The 15,779-nt window shown below is 44.4% G+C and overlaps 1 protein-coding gene across 1 annotated transcript in view; it reads right to left on the minus strand.

The window, feature by feature from the left end:
* The window catches only part of RAD21L1 (RAD21 cohesin complex component like 1), a 31,517-nt gene extending 20,539 nt beyond the window's left edge, over window positions 1–10,978 (minus strand). The window contains exons 1-4 of the mRNA XM_039364785.1: window positions 10,969–10,978; window positions 5,780–5,955; window positions 4,201–4,330; window positions 2,382–2,481 (exon numbers count right to left, since the gene is read on the minus strand). Of these exons, the coding sequence (XP_039220719.1) occupies window positions 2,382–2,481; window positions 4,201–4,330; window positions 5,780–5,923 (374 nt within the window). The 5' untranslated portion in view covers window positions 5,924–5,955; window positions 10,969–10,978. The remainder of the gene's footprint in view (window positions 1–2,381; window positions 2,482–4,200; window positions 4,331–5,779; window positions 5,956–10,968) is intronic.
* Between the last annotated feature and the right edge of the window lie 4,801 nt (window positions 10,979–15,779).

The following is a 15,779-nucleotide window of genomic DNA, read 5'->3' on the forward strand; positions in this document are numbered from 1 at the left end:
CTTCAGTTACTACATTCAACTTTCTTTATCCCAAAAATATAGTTCAAGAATTAAAAATGAGCAATGTACAGGTAGTCCTCGACTTATGACCATAATTGGGCCCAACATATCTGTTGCTAAGTGAGACATTCGTTTAATGAGTTTTAATGATCTTTTTTTGCCATAGTTATTAAGAGAATCACTGTAGCTGTTAAGTTAGTAACACAGCTGTTAAGTAAAGATGGTTTCCCCATTGACTTTCTTTGTAAGAAGGTTGCAAAAAGTGATCACATGACCCTGGGGCAGGGCAACCTTCATAAGTACATGCCAGTTGCCAAGCCTCTGAATTTTGATCACGTGATCACGGGGATGCTTCAATAGCCAGAAGTGTTAAAAACGGTCACAAGTCACTTTTTTCAGGGCTGTTGTAACTTCAAGCGATCACTAAATGAACCGCTGTAAGTCGAAGACTATCTGTATTTTATCAGGTCTATCATTATTGTAAAAACATTACTCTGGACTATGAAAAAGTTTAAGAAAATCCAATGAATCTCCATGAAGGAAATCTAGTGCTCTCTGTGCTGTTCTGACCTATAGTAAATCTAGCCTGAATAAGTGGATTGAAAACAGAGAAGTGATCCCTTACAATCAAGTCGTAACTATATAGAAAATAAGAGTTGTTTGATATTCAGGATGCTGAGAGGGAGGGAAATGAGAGCAGAATGGAAAGTCGCACTGAGAAAAGCTGTATTAAAGTGACAGATGAACTATAACAGTGGTGGCGAACCTATGGCACGTGTGCCAGAGGCGACACTTGGAGCCCTCTCTGTTGGCACGCGCACCATCGCTGCCAGCAGCAGGTCCATGAGGCCGCCACCACCACCTGGAGCAGGAATCCCGCCCAGCACAAAGGAGGCGAAGCGGCTGACTAGCAAGCTCGAGTAGAGGTGGTCGAGCAGAAGTCACCAACCCTTGTCGATTGGTTGACTGGAAGAAAAGGGAGGGGGAAGCATTTTACATGTGTGCATGCGCACGGGGTCGCGAGCACACACGCGCTGCAAATGGGGTGGGGCTAGTGCCTGCGTGATACGAGCCCTGCTCCATTCTTGCATGGTACAGCACCCTGCGGCACGGCGGCGGCCATTTTTGCGCTTTGCAGCACAGCGGCCCATTTTTGCATCCCCAGTTTTTGTGTGCCAGAGGCGGCACTCAGAGGCGCCTCCCCCCCCCCAAGGGCACCACAATGCTGATGCGGCCCTGGCACTTTGCTATAAATAAGTGGGTTTGGGGTTACGGTTTGGGCACTCGGTCTCTAAAAGGTTTGCCATCACTGAACTATAACTAGATAGAACTGTGGATTTGCCAGGCAAGGAGAGACAGTAGTTCAAATTCATTGTCATAAAAAATAAAATCTATAATGGGAAAGGAACTATAGAGCAGTACAGCAGTACAGTCCTTGACATATGACCACCACTGAGCCCCACATTCTTGTTGCCGAGACCGTTGTTAAGTGAATTTTGCCCTATTTTACAAACTTCCTTGCCGCGGTTGTGTTCAGTGAATCGCTGCAGTAGTTCAGTGAGTAACAATGTTGTTAAGCGAATCTGGCTTCCCCATTGACATTGCTCGTCACAAGATGACAAAAGGGGATCACGTAAACTCCTGTCGTAAATATGAGTCAGTTGCCAAATGTCATGTGAATTTTGATCACATGACAACGGGAATGTATTTGCAATGATCATAAGGGTGGAAAACAGGCATAGGTGACTTTTTTCCAATGCCCTTGTTAACTTTGAATGGACACTAAATGAATGATTGTAAGTCAAGGACTACCTGTAGCCGAGAAAGAGGATTGTGATTTTGTTCCTCCACATGTACGGGTAATCCTTGACTTATAACAGTCCATTTAGTGATCATTCAAAGTTATAATGGCACTGAAAAAAGGGACTTGTGACCATTTTTCACACAACAGTTGTAGCAATCCCCATGGTCACAGGATCAAAATTCAGAAGCTTAGCAACTGGTTCGTATTTATGACGGATGCAGTGTCCCGGGATCATCTGATTAGCTTTTGTGATCTTCTGAAAAGCAAAGTCCATGGAGGAGCCAGATTCACTTAATGACCAGGTTATTAACTTAACTGCTAAGTGATCCACTTAACAACTGTGACAAGAAAAGTCGTAAAATGGGGCAAAAACTCACTTAACAAATGTTTCACTCAGCAACATAAATTTTGGGCTCAATTGTGGTCATAACGTGAGGACCACCTGTAATGTAGAAGCATGCATATTTTCTACTATAAAGTTTTGAGTAATTCTATGAGAAAAGGGAATTCAGAGGGTATTCACTCCCTTTTCACGTGTTCTATACTTAGCAATAAACAAATGTGGGAAAATATTTACTTCGTGTCTGGAAGTTGGGTATCAAAATCATGAAACTCTTCAGGTAATGTGATGGCATCATAATTTGCCTCAGAATTTCCTTTAGGGAGGTCAACAAGCCCTGAAGAAAAATGCACAACATAAGATTAACTGTGGGATGATGTAGCTTTATACATCCTGCAAGATAAAAATGGACAGGTATTTGAGGGCATCCAGCAAATGCACTCACATTTTTTAAACTTTCACCTAGTACAAGGTCCCTTCCAGCTCTATTCTATTCAACAGAAATTAATTAGATGGCAGAAAAGTGTGCAGAGAAGAGCAACAAAGATGATGAGGGGCCTGGAGGCTAGAACATATAAGGAATGGTTGCTGGAATTGGATATGTCTAGTTTAATGAAGAGAAAGACTGGGGTGACATGATATTCTAATATTTGAGGGGCTGCCACAAAGACGACAGGGTCCACCTCTTCTCCAAAGCACCTGAAAGCAGGACAAGAAGCAACGGGTGGAAACTAATCAAAGAGAAAAACAACCTGGAACTGAGGGGAAATTTCCTGACAGTCAGAACAATTAATCAGTGGAACTACTTGCCTCCAGAGGTTGTGAACGCTCCAACAGTGGAGGTTTTTAAAGAGACTGAACAGCCATTTGTCTGAAATGGTATGGTTTCCTGCCTGAGCAGGGGGTTAGACTAGAAGACCTCCAAGGTCCCTTCCAACTTTATTATTATTACCATTAAAATAAGGCGTGCTATAAAGGATGTGAAACAGCCATTTGTCTGAAATGGTATGGTTTCCTGCCTGAGCAGGGGGTTAGACTAGAAGACCTTCAAGGTCCCTTCCAAACATCATCATCATCATCATTATTATTATTATTATTATTATCATCATCATCATCATCATCATCATCATTATATTATTTGATTTGTCAACTGAATAATGATACAATTACAAAAATATTCTGCTACTTGTGCAATTCTGGACATGACTATTCAGAAATAAGCCCCATTGTAATCTTTGGAATTTACTTCTACTTTGATTTTTAGAATTGCAGTCTCTACATGGTCCAACACTTGTCTGAAATGGTATAGGGCAGTGATGGCGAACCTTTTAGAGACCAAGTGCCCAAACTGCAACCCAAAACCCACTTATGTATTGCTGGGTGCTGGATGGGCGTGGCCCACTGGGCGTGGCTACGGTGGTCATGGCAGATAGATGGGCGTGGCCAGGGTGGGCGAGGCCAGTTCAATGTTGCTCCTGTGGGGGCTGGGCAGGGTTGGGGGAAATCCAGGGCGTCTCTGGCGGGTAGGGCGGTGGGCAGGAAGCTCATCTTGCGCGGTGAGGCGAGGCGAGGCGAGGCAAGACAGGGCGGGGGTGCCATTGTTGCAGGGCAAGGTGAGGCAGGGGCCGGGGCAGCTACTGCCTGACACCATCGGCCCCCACACACAGAGGCCAGCGAGCGCATGGGTGCTGGGATGCATCCGGCCACGTGGGACCTCAGCGAGTTAGCAGGCGGCTGGTTGAAGAGGATGGTTGCCAACTCCAGGGCATGGCGCGAGTGCCCACAGAGAAGGCTCTGAGTGCCGCCTCTGGCACGCGTGCCATAGGTTCGCCACCACTGGTATAGGGTCTCCTGCTTTAGCAGGGCATTGGAGTAGAAGGCCTCCAAGGTTCCTTTCAGCTTTATTCTGATTCTGATCTTGAGACTGCCTTCCAAGCATTATCTCATGAATCCTGAATCCTTGCAAACCACTTCTTTTGTTTTCAAAAACTAAAGCCCTTTCTTTAGGCTACAATGAATAAGCTGATCATTAATAATAAGTAGGGGAAAATCATACCTGGTTGAAAAGTTGATTGCATTTTAAGTAGGGCTTCACTGCAATCTGTCAAAAGATACTTGGTTTTTCTGTGATAGATCTTCACCACTCCTAACAAAAGGTGTCCCGAGGTACGAAGAGCAATTTTAAACTGAGGGGGGAAAGTTGGTATTATCTAGTATTAGCGCGAAAGATCACACCAGAATTAAGAGTATTTCTCCTCATTCTCATTTTTCTTAAAACAAGTCTAAGAGAGTAGCTGATGGTCTCCAAATGGGAAGAGAGGGCATCACTTTCAGGAAATACTGGGTTAATCTTGTCGTGCTCAGGCATGAAAGCTGGCTGAATGACTTTTTGGGCCAATCACCAGGAGACTGGGAGTTTTAGTCCCGCCTTAGGCATGAAAGCCCGCTGGGTGACTTTGGGCCAATCACCAGGAGACTGGGAGTTCTAGTCCCGCCTTAGGCATGAAAGCCCGCTGGGTGACTTTGGGCCAATCACCAGGAGACTGGGAGTTCTAGTCCCGCCTTAGGCATGAAAGCTAGCTGGGTGACTTTGGGCCAATCACCAGGAGACTGGGAGTTCTAGTCCCACCTTAGGCATGAAAGCCCGCTGGGTGACTTTGGGCCAATCACCAGGAGACTGGGAGTTCTAGTCCCGCCTTAGGCATGAAAGCTAGCTGGGTGACTTTGGGCCAATCACCAGGAGACTGGGAGTTCTAGTCCCGCCTTAGGCATGAAAGCCCGCTGGGTGACTTTGGGCCAATCACCAGGAGACTGGGAGTTCTAGTGCCGCCTTAGGCATGAAAGCTAGCTGGGTGACTTGGGCCAATCACCAGGAGACTGGGAGTTCTAGTCCCGCCTTAGGCATGAAAGCCCGCTGGGTGACTTTGGGCCAATCGCCAGGAAACTGGGAGTTCTAGTCCTACCTTAGGCATGAAGCTAGCTGGGTAACTTTGGGCCAATCACCAGAGGACAATGAATTCTAGTCTTGCCTTAGGCATGAAAGCCAGCTGGATTGACTTTAGTTTAGGCCAATTACTCTCTCAGCCCACTTCACTGAGTTGTTGTTGTTGTGGGGAAAATAGGAGGAGGAGGGAGTATTAGGAATGTTTGCTGCCTTGAATTACTTACAAAGTAATAACGGCAGGATAAAAATTAAATAATTAAAAATGGCTCCATTTGCGGAGGTTGAAAGGGGTAATCTAGACCAATGAGCCCAAGATCTTGTTTAGCACAAAAACCCAATTTAACACATCCCTAACAGTTGGCTGTTTGGTTTGTGTCTTGATATATATCCAGTGAAAATATGCTCAATATCACTTGGGATAATTGGTTCTATCACTGAACAGCTCCTATTGTTAGGAAGCGTTTTGAGCTAGAATCTGCCTTCCTGTAACTTAAAAACGTCACTCTATATCTCACATACTGAGGTGATAGAGATCTTGACTTTCTTTGGTATAACAATCCTTTTTAGGTTTTTTTTTTTTTTTGCAAGACTAAACATATCCAGATCCTCAAGGTCCTGCTGTAGAACTTAATTTACAATGCCACACCCAATGCTAAATAAAAATAGGGGACATTATTTTTGAGAGTCATACCTTAGGGGAGAGTATCTTTTCAATGGTAGCTTCTAAATTGCATTCAAATATATGAGCCTTTGTGACTTTCTTATCCCAGTGAGCAGCCAACCATATCTTGGACAAAGGCCCACGCTTATTCATAAGCAGCTGCATGTAGAACATTTTGCCAGAAATGTGTTCCTTAACTTGGCAAGCTAGAGGGAAGAAAATATTTTAAATGTTGAAAACATCATTTTTTGGGGGTAAACATTCAAAGCTAAAATAAAAAAAGCGGCATATCTTAATTTGAAATAAATGATTTGCAAAAATGGGGAAACCCTTTAATTTTATAGTTTCATGTTTTCATGCTTCCAGGTAGTTTTAAAAAAATGCATTACTTTTGTACAATCTAAGTAACTACTTAAAATACTGTTGGCTACTTGTGATTAGGATACATCATCTGTATATGTCAGAGGTAGGTAACCTTGGCTCTTTTATGACTTATGAACTTCAGCTCCCAGAATTCCTGAGCCAGCACGGCTCAGCTTGGAAACCTCTCCCTTTCCCCTCAGCATGGCTGGCTCAGGAATTCTGGGAGTTGAAGTCCACGAGTCACGAGGGGGCCATAGTTCCCCCATGCTGGCTCATGAATTCTGGGAGCTGAAGTCCACGAGTCCATGCTGGCTGAGGAATTCTGGGAGTTGAAGTCCACGAGTCATAAAAGAGCTGAGGTTGCCTACCCCTGGTATATGTTATAATGAATTTATCTTCATGCAACATTTATGTACTAAAAGTTTCCAAATCAAGCTAATAACATTACTGAAATACATAATTTGGACAAAGTGAATATATTGAAACAATGTTGCTTTCCTTGCTTCTGTTGCAAAAATAAGAAAATTGTTAGTTTTCTCAATGTATTTTAGTTTATTTGAAAGATGTACAGTAAGTCCAATTTTATTCATGTGGCAGTAAGGAATAAGCGAGGAACTACAATAATCAAACATATTAGGGTATGCAAACATTTTTTACAAACCACAAAGAAACTACACACAAGAATGAAATACGAGATAGAACTTCTGGGGGAAGTGTTTTTTTTTTTGAAAAGGTACACATGTAAGAAGAAAAGAGTTAAAAAAGTTTCCAGAGAAGATATTTCTCAGCATATTAAGTTTCTAAGGATTTTTCTACAGGAAAAGTTGGAGCTTGATTGATAGTTGTTCAAGACAGCTGAATCAAGGGATGATCTCAGAATAGGAGCACCATTACATCTTTCAAAGACCAGGTCTGTTAACAGGTTACCCCTTAGTCTGTGGTCATAGTTAATAATTCAAATAGATTGTCATAAAAAACACAATGTTCAGTAAGGTATGAGTTTCTGGTGAGGCTTCAAGGCAAAATCTAGATATCCCCGAAGGAGTGGGGACAGCACTGCAGTGGACATTGGTGAATTCTGGCTAGCAAATTCTCTCTGGAAATAGGAGATATCTTAAGATTGCCCACTTCTATTCTGGACAGTTGCTCCTTGTGAATTGTTTAGTCACCAAGTCATGTCCAACTCTTCGGAATCCCTTGGACCACAGCATGTCAGGCCCCCGTCCTCCAGTGTCTTCCGGAGTTTGCCCAAATTCACGTTCATTGCGTTGATGACACCATCTAACCACCCCATCCTCTGTTCTCCTCTTCTCCTTTTGCCTTCCATCTTTCCCAACATCAGGGTCTTTTCCAAGAAGTCCTCTCTTCTCATTTGGCAACCAAGGTATTTGAGCTTCAGTTTCAATATCTGTCCTTTCAACAGTCAGGGTTGAATTCCTTTCGGATTGACTGATTTGATCTCCTTGCAGTCCAAGGGGCTCTCAGGAGTCTTCTCCAGAACCACAATTCAGAAGCATCAATTCTTCAGTGCTCAGCCTTTCTTATGTTCCAACTCTCACAGTCATAACAGTACTACTGGGAAAACCATAGCTTTGACTATACCGACCTTTGTCGACAAGGTGACGTCTCTGCTTTTTAATATCTTGTTTAGATTTGCCATAGCTTTCCTGCCAAGAAGCAAGCCTTTTTTAATTTCATGGCTGCAGCCCGTCTGCAATGATCTTGGAGCACAAGAAAATTAAAATCTGTCACTGCTTCCATTTCTTCCCCTTCAATTTGCCAGAAAGTGATGGGACCAGAAACCATCTTAAGATTTTTTAAATGTTGAGTTTCAAGCCAACTTTTGAACTCTCCTCTTTCACCCTTAACAAGAGCCTCTTTAGTGTCTCTTCACTTTCTGCCATTAAAATGTTATCGTCTGCATATCTGAGGTTGTTGATATTTTTCCTGGCAATCTCAATTCTGGTTTGTGATTCATTCTACCTGGCATTTCGCATGATGTACTCTACATACTGGTATAAGTTAAATTAGAAGGGCAACAATATACCACTTGTCATACTCCTTTCCCTATTCTGAGCCAATCAGTTGCTCCATGTCCAATTGCTTCTTGACCCACATGCAGGTGTCTCAGGAGACAGGTTGGCACTCCCATCCCTTTAACAACTTGCCACAATTTGTTTTGATCCACACAATCAAAAGCTTTAGCATAGTCAATGAAACAGGGATAGATGTTTTTCTGGAACTCTCTTGCTTTCTCCATAATCCAGCAAATGTTGTCAATTTGAACTCTAGTTCCTCTGACTCTTCAAATCCCAGCTGGTAGTTCCTGGTTCACATACTACTGAAGCCTAACTTGTAGGATTTTGAGTGCAACCTTGATAGCATGTGAAATGAGCACAATTGTACGGTAGTTTCATCATCCTTCAGCATTGTCCTTTTTGGGATTGGAACATGAACTGTTCTTTTCCAATCCTGTGGTCACAGTTGAGCTTTCCAAATTTGGAGGTGTATTGAGTGCAGCACTTTAACAGCATTCTCTTTTAGGATTTTAAATAGCTCAGCTGGAATACCATCGCCTAGCTTTGATGTCAGTAATGCTTCCTAAGGTTTAGTTGATTTTGCACTGCGGGATATCTGGCTTGAAGTCAGTGATCACACCATTGTGATTATCAGGGAAAACAAGACCATTCTCATATAGTTCTTCTGTGTATTCTTGCCACTTCTTAATCTCTTCTACTTCTGTTAGGTGCTATTTTTGTCCTTTATCATGCTGATCTTTGCACAAAATGTTCCATTGGTATCGCCAATTTTCTTGAAGAAATCTTTAGTCTTTCCCATTCTATTACTTTCCTGTTTCTTTGCTCTGCCATTTAAAACCTTCTTATCTCTCCTTGCTATTCTCTGGAAATCTGCATTCAGTTGGACGTATCTTTCCCTTTTTTTCTTGTCTTTTGCTTTCCTTCTTTTCTCAGCTATTTGTAAAGCCTCATCAACCAATTGGTAGATTTTTATACTTTTAAAAATGATTTTATATGTCTTTTAACTTCTAATTGGAAGCTTTGGGAGAATCTGGAGGCTAAATCATACAATGAATGTTGCAGGAACAGGGAATGGCTAGTCTAAAGAACAGAAAGAATAAGGGTGATGTGATAGCAATCTTCCGATACCTAAAGGGCTGCTATAAAGTAGAGGGGGTCAATCTATTCTCCAAAGCACCTTAAAGCAAGGCAGGAAGCAATAGGTAGAAGAATAAGAGAATAACGTAGTTGGAAGGGACCTTGAAGGTCTTCTAGTCCAACCCCCAGTTCAAGCAGGAAATCCTACACCATTTCAAACAAATGGTTGTCCAGTCTTTTAGAAAACCTCCATTGTTGGAGCACCCACAACTTCTGGGCGCAAGCTTTTCATCGGGATCGATTGTTTCAATTGTCAGGAAATGTCTCCTTAGTTCCAGGTTGCTTCTCTCCTTGATAAGTTTCCATCCGTTGCTTCTTTTTCTGCCTTCAGATGCTTTGGAGAATAGGTCAATTCCCTCTTCTTTGAGGCTGCCCCTCAAATGGAACAAGACTGAACGGATGAAATAAGGTCTCCTGCTATGGGCAAGGGGTTGGACTAGAAGACCTCCAAGATCCCTCCTAGCCCTAAGATTCTATGATTCTAACTCAGCGGTTCTCAACCTTTGGGTCGCGACCCCATTTGGGGTCGAACAACATTTTATGGGGGTCGCCAAACAACGCGACCCGCCATTTTTTTCCCTCAGGGGGCGGCAGCGCCGCGCATGCACGCCGCATATGGGGGCGCCACCGCGCATGTGCGGCGCGTCCTTATGAGCAGGGTCGCTGTATAAAAAGGTTGAGAACCACTGTTCTAACTGAAGAACATTCTTAATGTGTAACATGGTGACAAATGGTTGCCTATTTGTTGGAGATTTGGATCACCTTTGTCTAGAATGGAATAAAGATTCTTGCTTGGAGCAGGCGGTTGTCTTGCGCCTGAAGGCAGGACAAGAAGCAACGGATGGAAACTCATCAAGGAGAGAAGCAAACTTAGAACTAAGGAGAAACTTCCTGAAAGTGAGAACAATTAACCAGTGGAACCACCTGCCTCCAGAAGTGGTGAATGCTCCAACACTGGAAGTTTTTAAGAAGAAGCTGGACAGCCATTGGTCTGAAATGGTATAGGGTTTTCTGCCTGAGCAGGGGGTTGGACTAGATGACCTCCAAGGTCCCTTCCAACTTCATCTTTATTATTATTATTATTACCACCACCTTCAAGGTCCCTTCCAACTATGTTATAGAAGATATGTCACCCATTTCACTGTCAGCAACTTTCTGGATGGTTTTATAACCCTCCCCCCCCAGTATAAAATCAATCTCTGGGACGAAGGCACTAAAAAAGGGGGCGATTTGTGAGAAAACGTGAGAAAATAGAATTAAGATTTACCAAAAAATTAAAACACGGGATGTGTATATGTCGGAGGAGCGGGAGGGAATCTGGCAAGATCACCTTCCCCATGGACATCATAACCCATCATCCCCAGGTAGGCGACCCCGATAGGGAAGCAAAGCTGCGATCGCGGAACGCAGCCCGAGGTTTAACTTTTTCCCTCCTTCCCTTATTTGCCAATTGGGAAGGAGTTTTTTTTTTCTCTCTCTCTCGGCCATGAAAAACCGGATTAATGAAGGAAGCAAAGGCATTTGCTGAGGTGATTCGTTTCGAAATCCTGTCCTTCCGGGGCAAGAAGGCAGAGAGGGAGCTTCTATGTTCAAAAAAAAAAAAGAGGATTTAATTTAGTTTTAAATTAGTTTATACTAAGCATGCAAATTCTCCTCAGGGCTCTAGAAGGTAGCTCTCACCTCTGGAGTGTTCCCGCCCAAAACCGCAAATAAAACACGCATGCGTGGGTTTTTAAAGGCCAAGGGCGCCTGCGCGCGCGGGATTAACATTCTCCTTTCTCGCGCGCTAGACTGGGAGCCGCGTTCCCCGACGCGCACGCGCAGATGTTTAGGCTGAGGCGAGCCGAGGGGGACGAGCAAGAGGGAAGGAGGAGGCAGGGCACAGAGTGTGATGTTCGAGAGGATGGGCGGGGCTTAAATGACGTCATCCAATTCCAAGTGGAATAGAATAGAATAGAATAGAATAGAATAGAATAGAATAGAATAGAAATATAGAATTGAATAGGAAAATAATAGAATAGAAATATAGAATTGAATAGGAAAATAATAGAATAGAATAGAAATATAGAATTGAATAGGAAAAGAATAGAATAGAATAAGAATATAGAATAGAATAGAATAGAATAGAATAGAATAGAATAGAATAGAATAGAATAGAATAGAGCTGGAAGGGACCTTGGAGGTCTTCTAGTCCATCCCCCTGTTCAAGCAGGACAACCTATACCATCTTAGACATGTGACTGTCCAGTCTCTTCTTAAAAATCTCCAGTGACAGAGCGCCCACGATTTCTGGTGGCAAACTGTTCCACTAGTTGATTGTCCTCACTGTCAGGAAGTTTCTCCTTAATTCCAGGTTGTTTCTCTCTTTGATTAGTTTCCAACCATTGTTTCTCATCCTTCCCTCTGGTGCTTTGGAGAATAATGTGACCCCCTCCTCTTTATGGCAGCCCCTCAGATACTGGAACACTGCTATCATGTCTCCCCTGTTTCTTCTTTTCTTTAGACTAGCCAAATCCAAGTCCCGTAGCCGTTCTTCGTATATTTTGGTCTACAGGCCTTTGTTAATTTTAATTGCTCTTCTCTGAACACAGCTACAAGAGTGAGCCTGCCTGAGCCAGCAGTCTTGGCAACAATTGTCTATGCCTTGAAAAAAAACCCCATCCTGATTATTTCAACATATTTCTCTTGAAACCTCCCTTCGGCGGGGTCCAAAAACTATGCAGTACATGGTGCTCTCTGAGCTTGGTGTGGTTTTCTTGCTGATGTTTCATCATCAGTGCTTGAAACCCCACTCCCTTCTAGCCCTGATGATGTTACCTAGTTGGGTGATGAAATGTCTGCAAGAAAATAACCAAGCTCAGCAAGCATCAAGGACTCCACAGTCCTCCTCCTCCTCCTCTTCCTCCACCTCCACTGTGCAAACCCTACTCCTTTCCCAGCCCTGATGATGTTATCTAGTTGGGTCATGAAATGTCTGCAAGAAAAGCACCAAGTTCACAGAGCACCAAGGACCCCACAGTCCCCCTCCCCCTCCCCCTCCTCTCCATACACCCCACTTCCTTCTAGCACTGATAATGTTACCTAGTTGGGTCACGAAACATCTGCAAGAAAATCACCAAGCTCAGAGACATCCAAGGATTTCATAGTTCTCCTCCTTCTCCCCCTCCTCCTCTTCCTCCTGCCAAGAAAACAACTAAACTCAGAGACTACAAAGGACCCTACAGTCGTCCTTTTCCTTCTCCTCCATCTCCATCACCTCCATCTCCTCCTCCTCCTCCATCTCCATCTCCTCCTCATCCCTTCTCCTCCTCCCCCTCCTCCCTCCTCCTCCAACTCCATCTCTTCCATATCCTCCTCCTCCTCCTTTTCCCCTTCCTCCTCCTCCTCCTCCTCCTCTCCACACACCCCACTCCCTTCTAGCTCTGATGATGTTACCTTGTTGGGTCATGAAATGTCTGCAAGAAAACCACCCAGCTCAGAGAACAAAAAACGACTCCAAAGTTCAACCCTGAGCGACAAATATTCTCTTGAGTTCAGAAACTGCATTTGGCATGGCGGCTTGGTGCTCCTGCTGCTAACCTATGCAAGAATAAAAGGCAATTTAAGATGCCGAGTGTCTACCTCCAGCTCAAATATCCAAACAAAGTCCAGGATTTCTTTCATTTCTGAAAAATCTGACTGGTTTATTGAATCCATGACATGGTATTGGCGAAGGAAAACTAACTCTAAAATACAAAGACATCTAACCATAGTGTCGTGGTTCCGACAGAGGAAACTCTTCAAAAGAACTTCGAGGCATGGTTTACCTTAAAGGATCTTTTATTCGAGTAGCATAATATCGTTCATTACATAATCGAAGCCAAAAACTGAATTCCCCTTCCCTGAGCACATAGTATCAAAGCACAATTCCCTCCTCCAATTAACAGTCATAAATCACATTCCCCAAATAGCTTGAAGCGTGGGCTTCCTCTCCAGCTCTCCAGCCCACCAATTCTTTATCAGCTCTGGGCTCAATAACCTTGATTCTCATGCTATTTATCCTGAAAAACAGAATTATGAGCCGTGGTGGTGCAGTGGTTAGAATGCAGTACTGCAGGGCTACTTCTGCTGACTGGTAGCTGCCAATAGTTTGGCAGTTCAATCCTGACCAGCTCACGGTTGACTCATCCTTCCATCCTTCCAAGGTCGGTTGGGGGCAAGAGGCTGACTCTGTAAACTGCTTAGAGAGGGCTGTAAAGCCCTGTGAAGTTATATATAAGTCTAAGGCAGCGGTTCTCAACCTGTGGGTCGGGATCCCATTTGGGGGTCGAACGACCATTTCACAGGGGTCGCCAAACAACGCAGTCCGCCATTTTTCCCCCCTTTTCCTTAGCTGTGCTACTCCCTTTCATTCTATTGGCTTTTGAAAGCCAATAGAATAGACTCTCTTGAATAGAGTCTAATTCTATTGGCTTTCCAAAGCCAATAGGAATTGTCCAGGCTGTCTCTGCCCTGCTGAGCCTGCCAAAAGTCCCATTCTGCAAACGGTGCTGCACCAGTTGAGTAGTCCTCGACTTACGACCGATTGAATAGTCCTCGACATACAACTGGTTGGGGGTCGTGGCATTAAAAAGGTTGAGAACCACTGGTCTAAGGGCTATTGCTCTCTCTCTTTCCATCCTCCCAAGGTCGGTAAAATGAGGACCCAGATTGTTGGGGGCAAGAGGCTGACTCTGTAAACTGCTTAGAGAGGGCTGTAAAGCCCTGTGAAGTGGTATATAAGTCTAAGGCAGTGGTTCTCAACCTTTTTAATGCCGCGACCCCCAACCGGTCGTAAGTGGAGGACTACTCAACCGGTCATAAGTGGAGGACTACTCAACTGGTGCAGCACCGTTTACAGAATGGGACTTTTGGCGGGCTCAGCAGGGCAGAGACAGCCTGGACAATTCCTATTGGCTTTTGAAAGCCAATAGAATTAGACTCTATTCAAGAGAGTCTCTTCTATTGGCTTTCAAAAGCCAATAGAATAAAAGGGAGTAGCACAGTTAAGGAAAAGGGGGAAAAAAATGGCGGACTGCGTTGTTTGGCAACCCCCGTGAAATGGTCGTTTGACCCCAAATGGGGTCCTGACCCACAGGTTGAGAACCACTGCTCTAAGGGCTATTGCTATTCTCACCTGACACCAGCCAAGGCTTCCTTATCCAGCCAGGCAGACGGCCCATCCCTGACCTGGTTCCTCATTCTTCCCTGTTATTTTATTGCTGTTTCTGAAGGTTGTGTTCAATTGACTCATGGAAATCTCCCTGCTGGACATCAGACGTGGCAGTCTGGATTATTACATTCTGCAGACGGGAACGAGGTCAGGGCAGTTCAGCCGAGGGGAAAGGCAGCGGTTTTGAAGCTGTATCAAGCAGACGAGAAGAGAAAGCCTGCAGCAGCTGGGTGCCTCCACCAGGAAAGTCAGATGCTCAATGCTGGATGACGTTTTCCTGGCAGACGTGGAGGACTGACATCGCCCGGATGATGCTCTAGGACAGTGGTTCTCAACCTGTGGGTCGGGACCCCATTTGGGGTCGAACGACCATTTCACGGGAGTCACCAAACAACGCAGTCCGCCATTTTTTCCCCCTTTTCCTTAGGTGTGCTACTCCCTTTTATTCTATTGGCTTTTGAAAGCCAATAGAATAGACTCTCTTGAATAGAGTCTAATTCTATTGGCTTTCCAAAGTCAATAGGAATTGCCCAGGCTGTCTCTGCCCTGCTGAGCCTGCCAAAAGTCCCATTCTGCAAACGGTGCTGCACCAGTTGAGTAGTCCTCGACTTACGACCAGTTGAGTAGTCCTCGACTTACAACCGGTTGGGGGTCACGGCATTAAAAAGGTTGAGAACCACTGGTCTAGGACTATAATTATCAGTGTGCAGAATCCAGATGCTGGCTAGAGGGCAGTAAGGGGACTGACTGAGCCGCCAGCTCTGAGTTATCTCAACTTGGTCAGCCCTGCCAGGAGCTCCTTGGCTGGGTTTTTTTTTTTTTTTTTTAGAGAGGGAAAAGGAGCAGCAGTAGCAGGGAGAGTCTGGGAAGCATGCTGGACCAGATTGGATGGATAGAAATGACTGAGAGAAGCTGGTCCCTCAGGCAGCCCAGTCCCAAACCACAAAGGTCTTTAAAAAGGGCAAGCAGCAGCCCGAATTGCACTCAGAAACACACCACAATGTAAAAAAGATGCTGAGACTCTAGAAAGAGTGCAGAGAAGAGCAACAAAGAGGATCAGGGGACTGGAAGCTAAAACAAATAAGGAACGGCTGCTAGAATTGGGTATGTCTAGTTTAATGAAGAGAAGGACCAGAGGGGACATGATAGCAGTGTTCCAGTATCTCAGGGGCTGCCCCAAAGAAGAGGGAGTCAAGCTATTTTCCAAAGCGCCTGAAGGCAGGACGAGAAGCAACGGATGGAAGCTAACCAAGGAGAGAAGCAACCTAGAACCAAGGAGAAACTTCCTGACAATTAGAAC

This window comes from Crotalus tigris, unplaced genomic scaffold (genome assembly GCF_016545835.1).
Source record: "Crotalus tigris isolate CLP2741 ecotype Arizona unplaced genomic scaffold, ASM1654583v1 scf7180000019844.519500, whole genome shotgun sequence".
Lineage (NCBI taxonomy): Eukaryota > Metazoa > Chordata > Lepidosauria > Squamata > Viperidae > Crotalus > Crotalus tigris.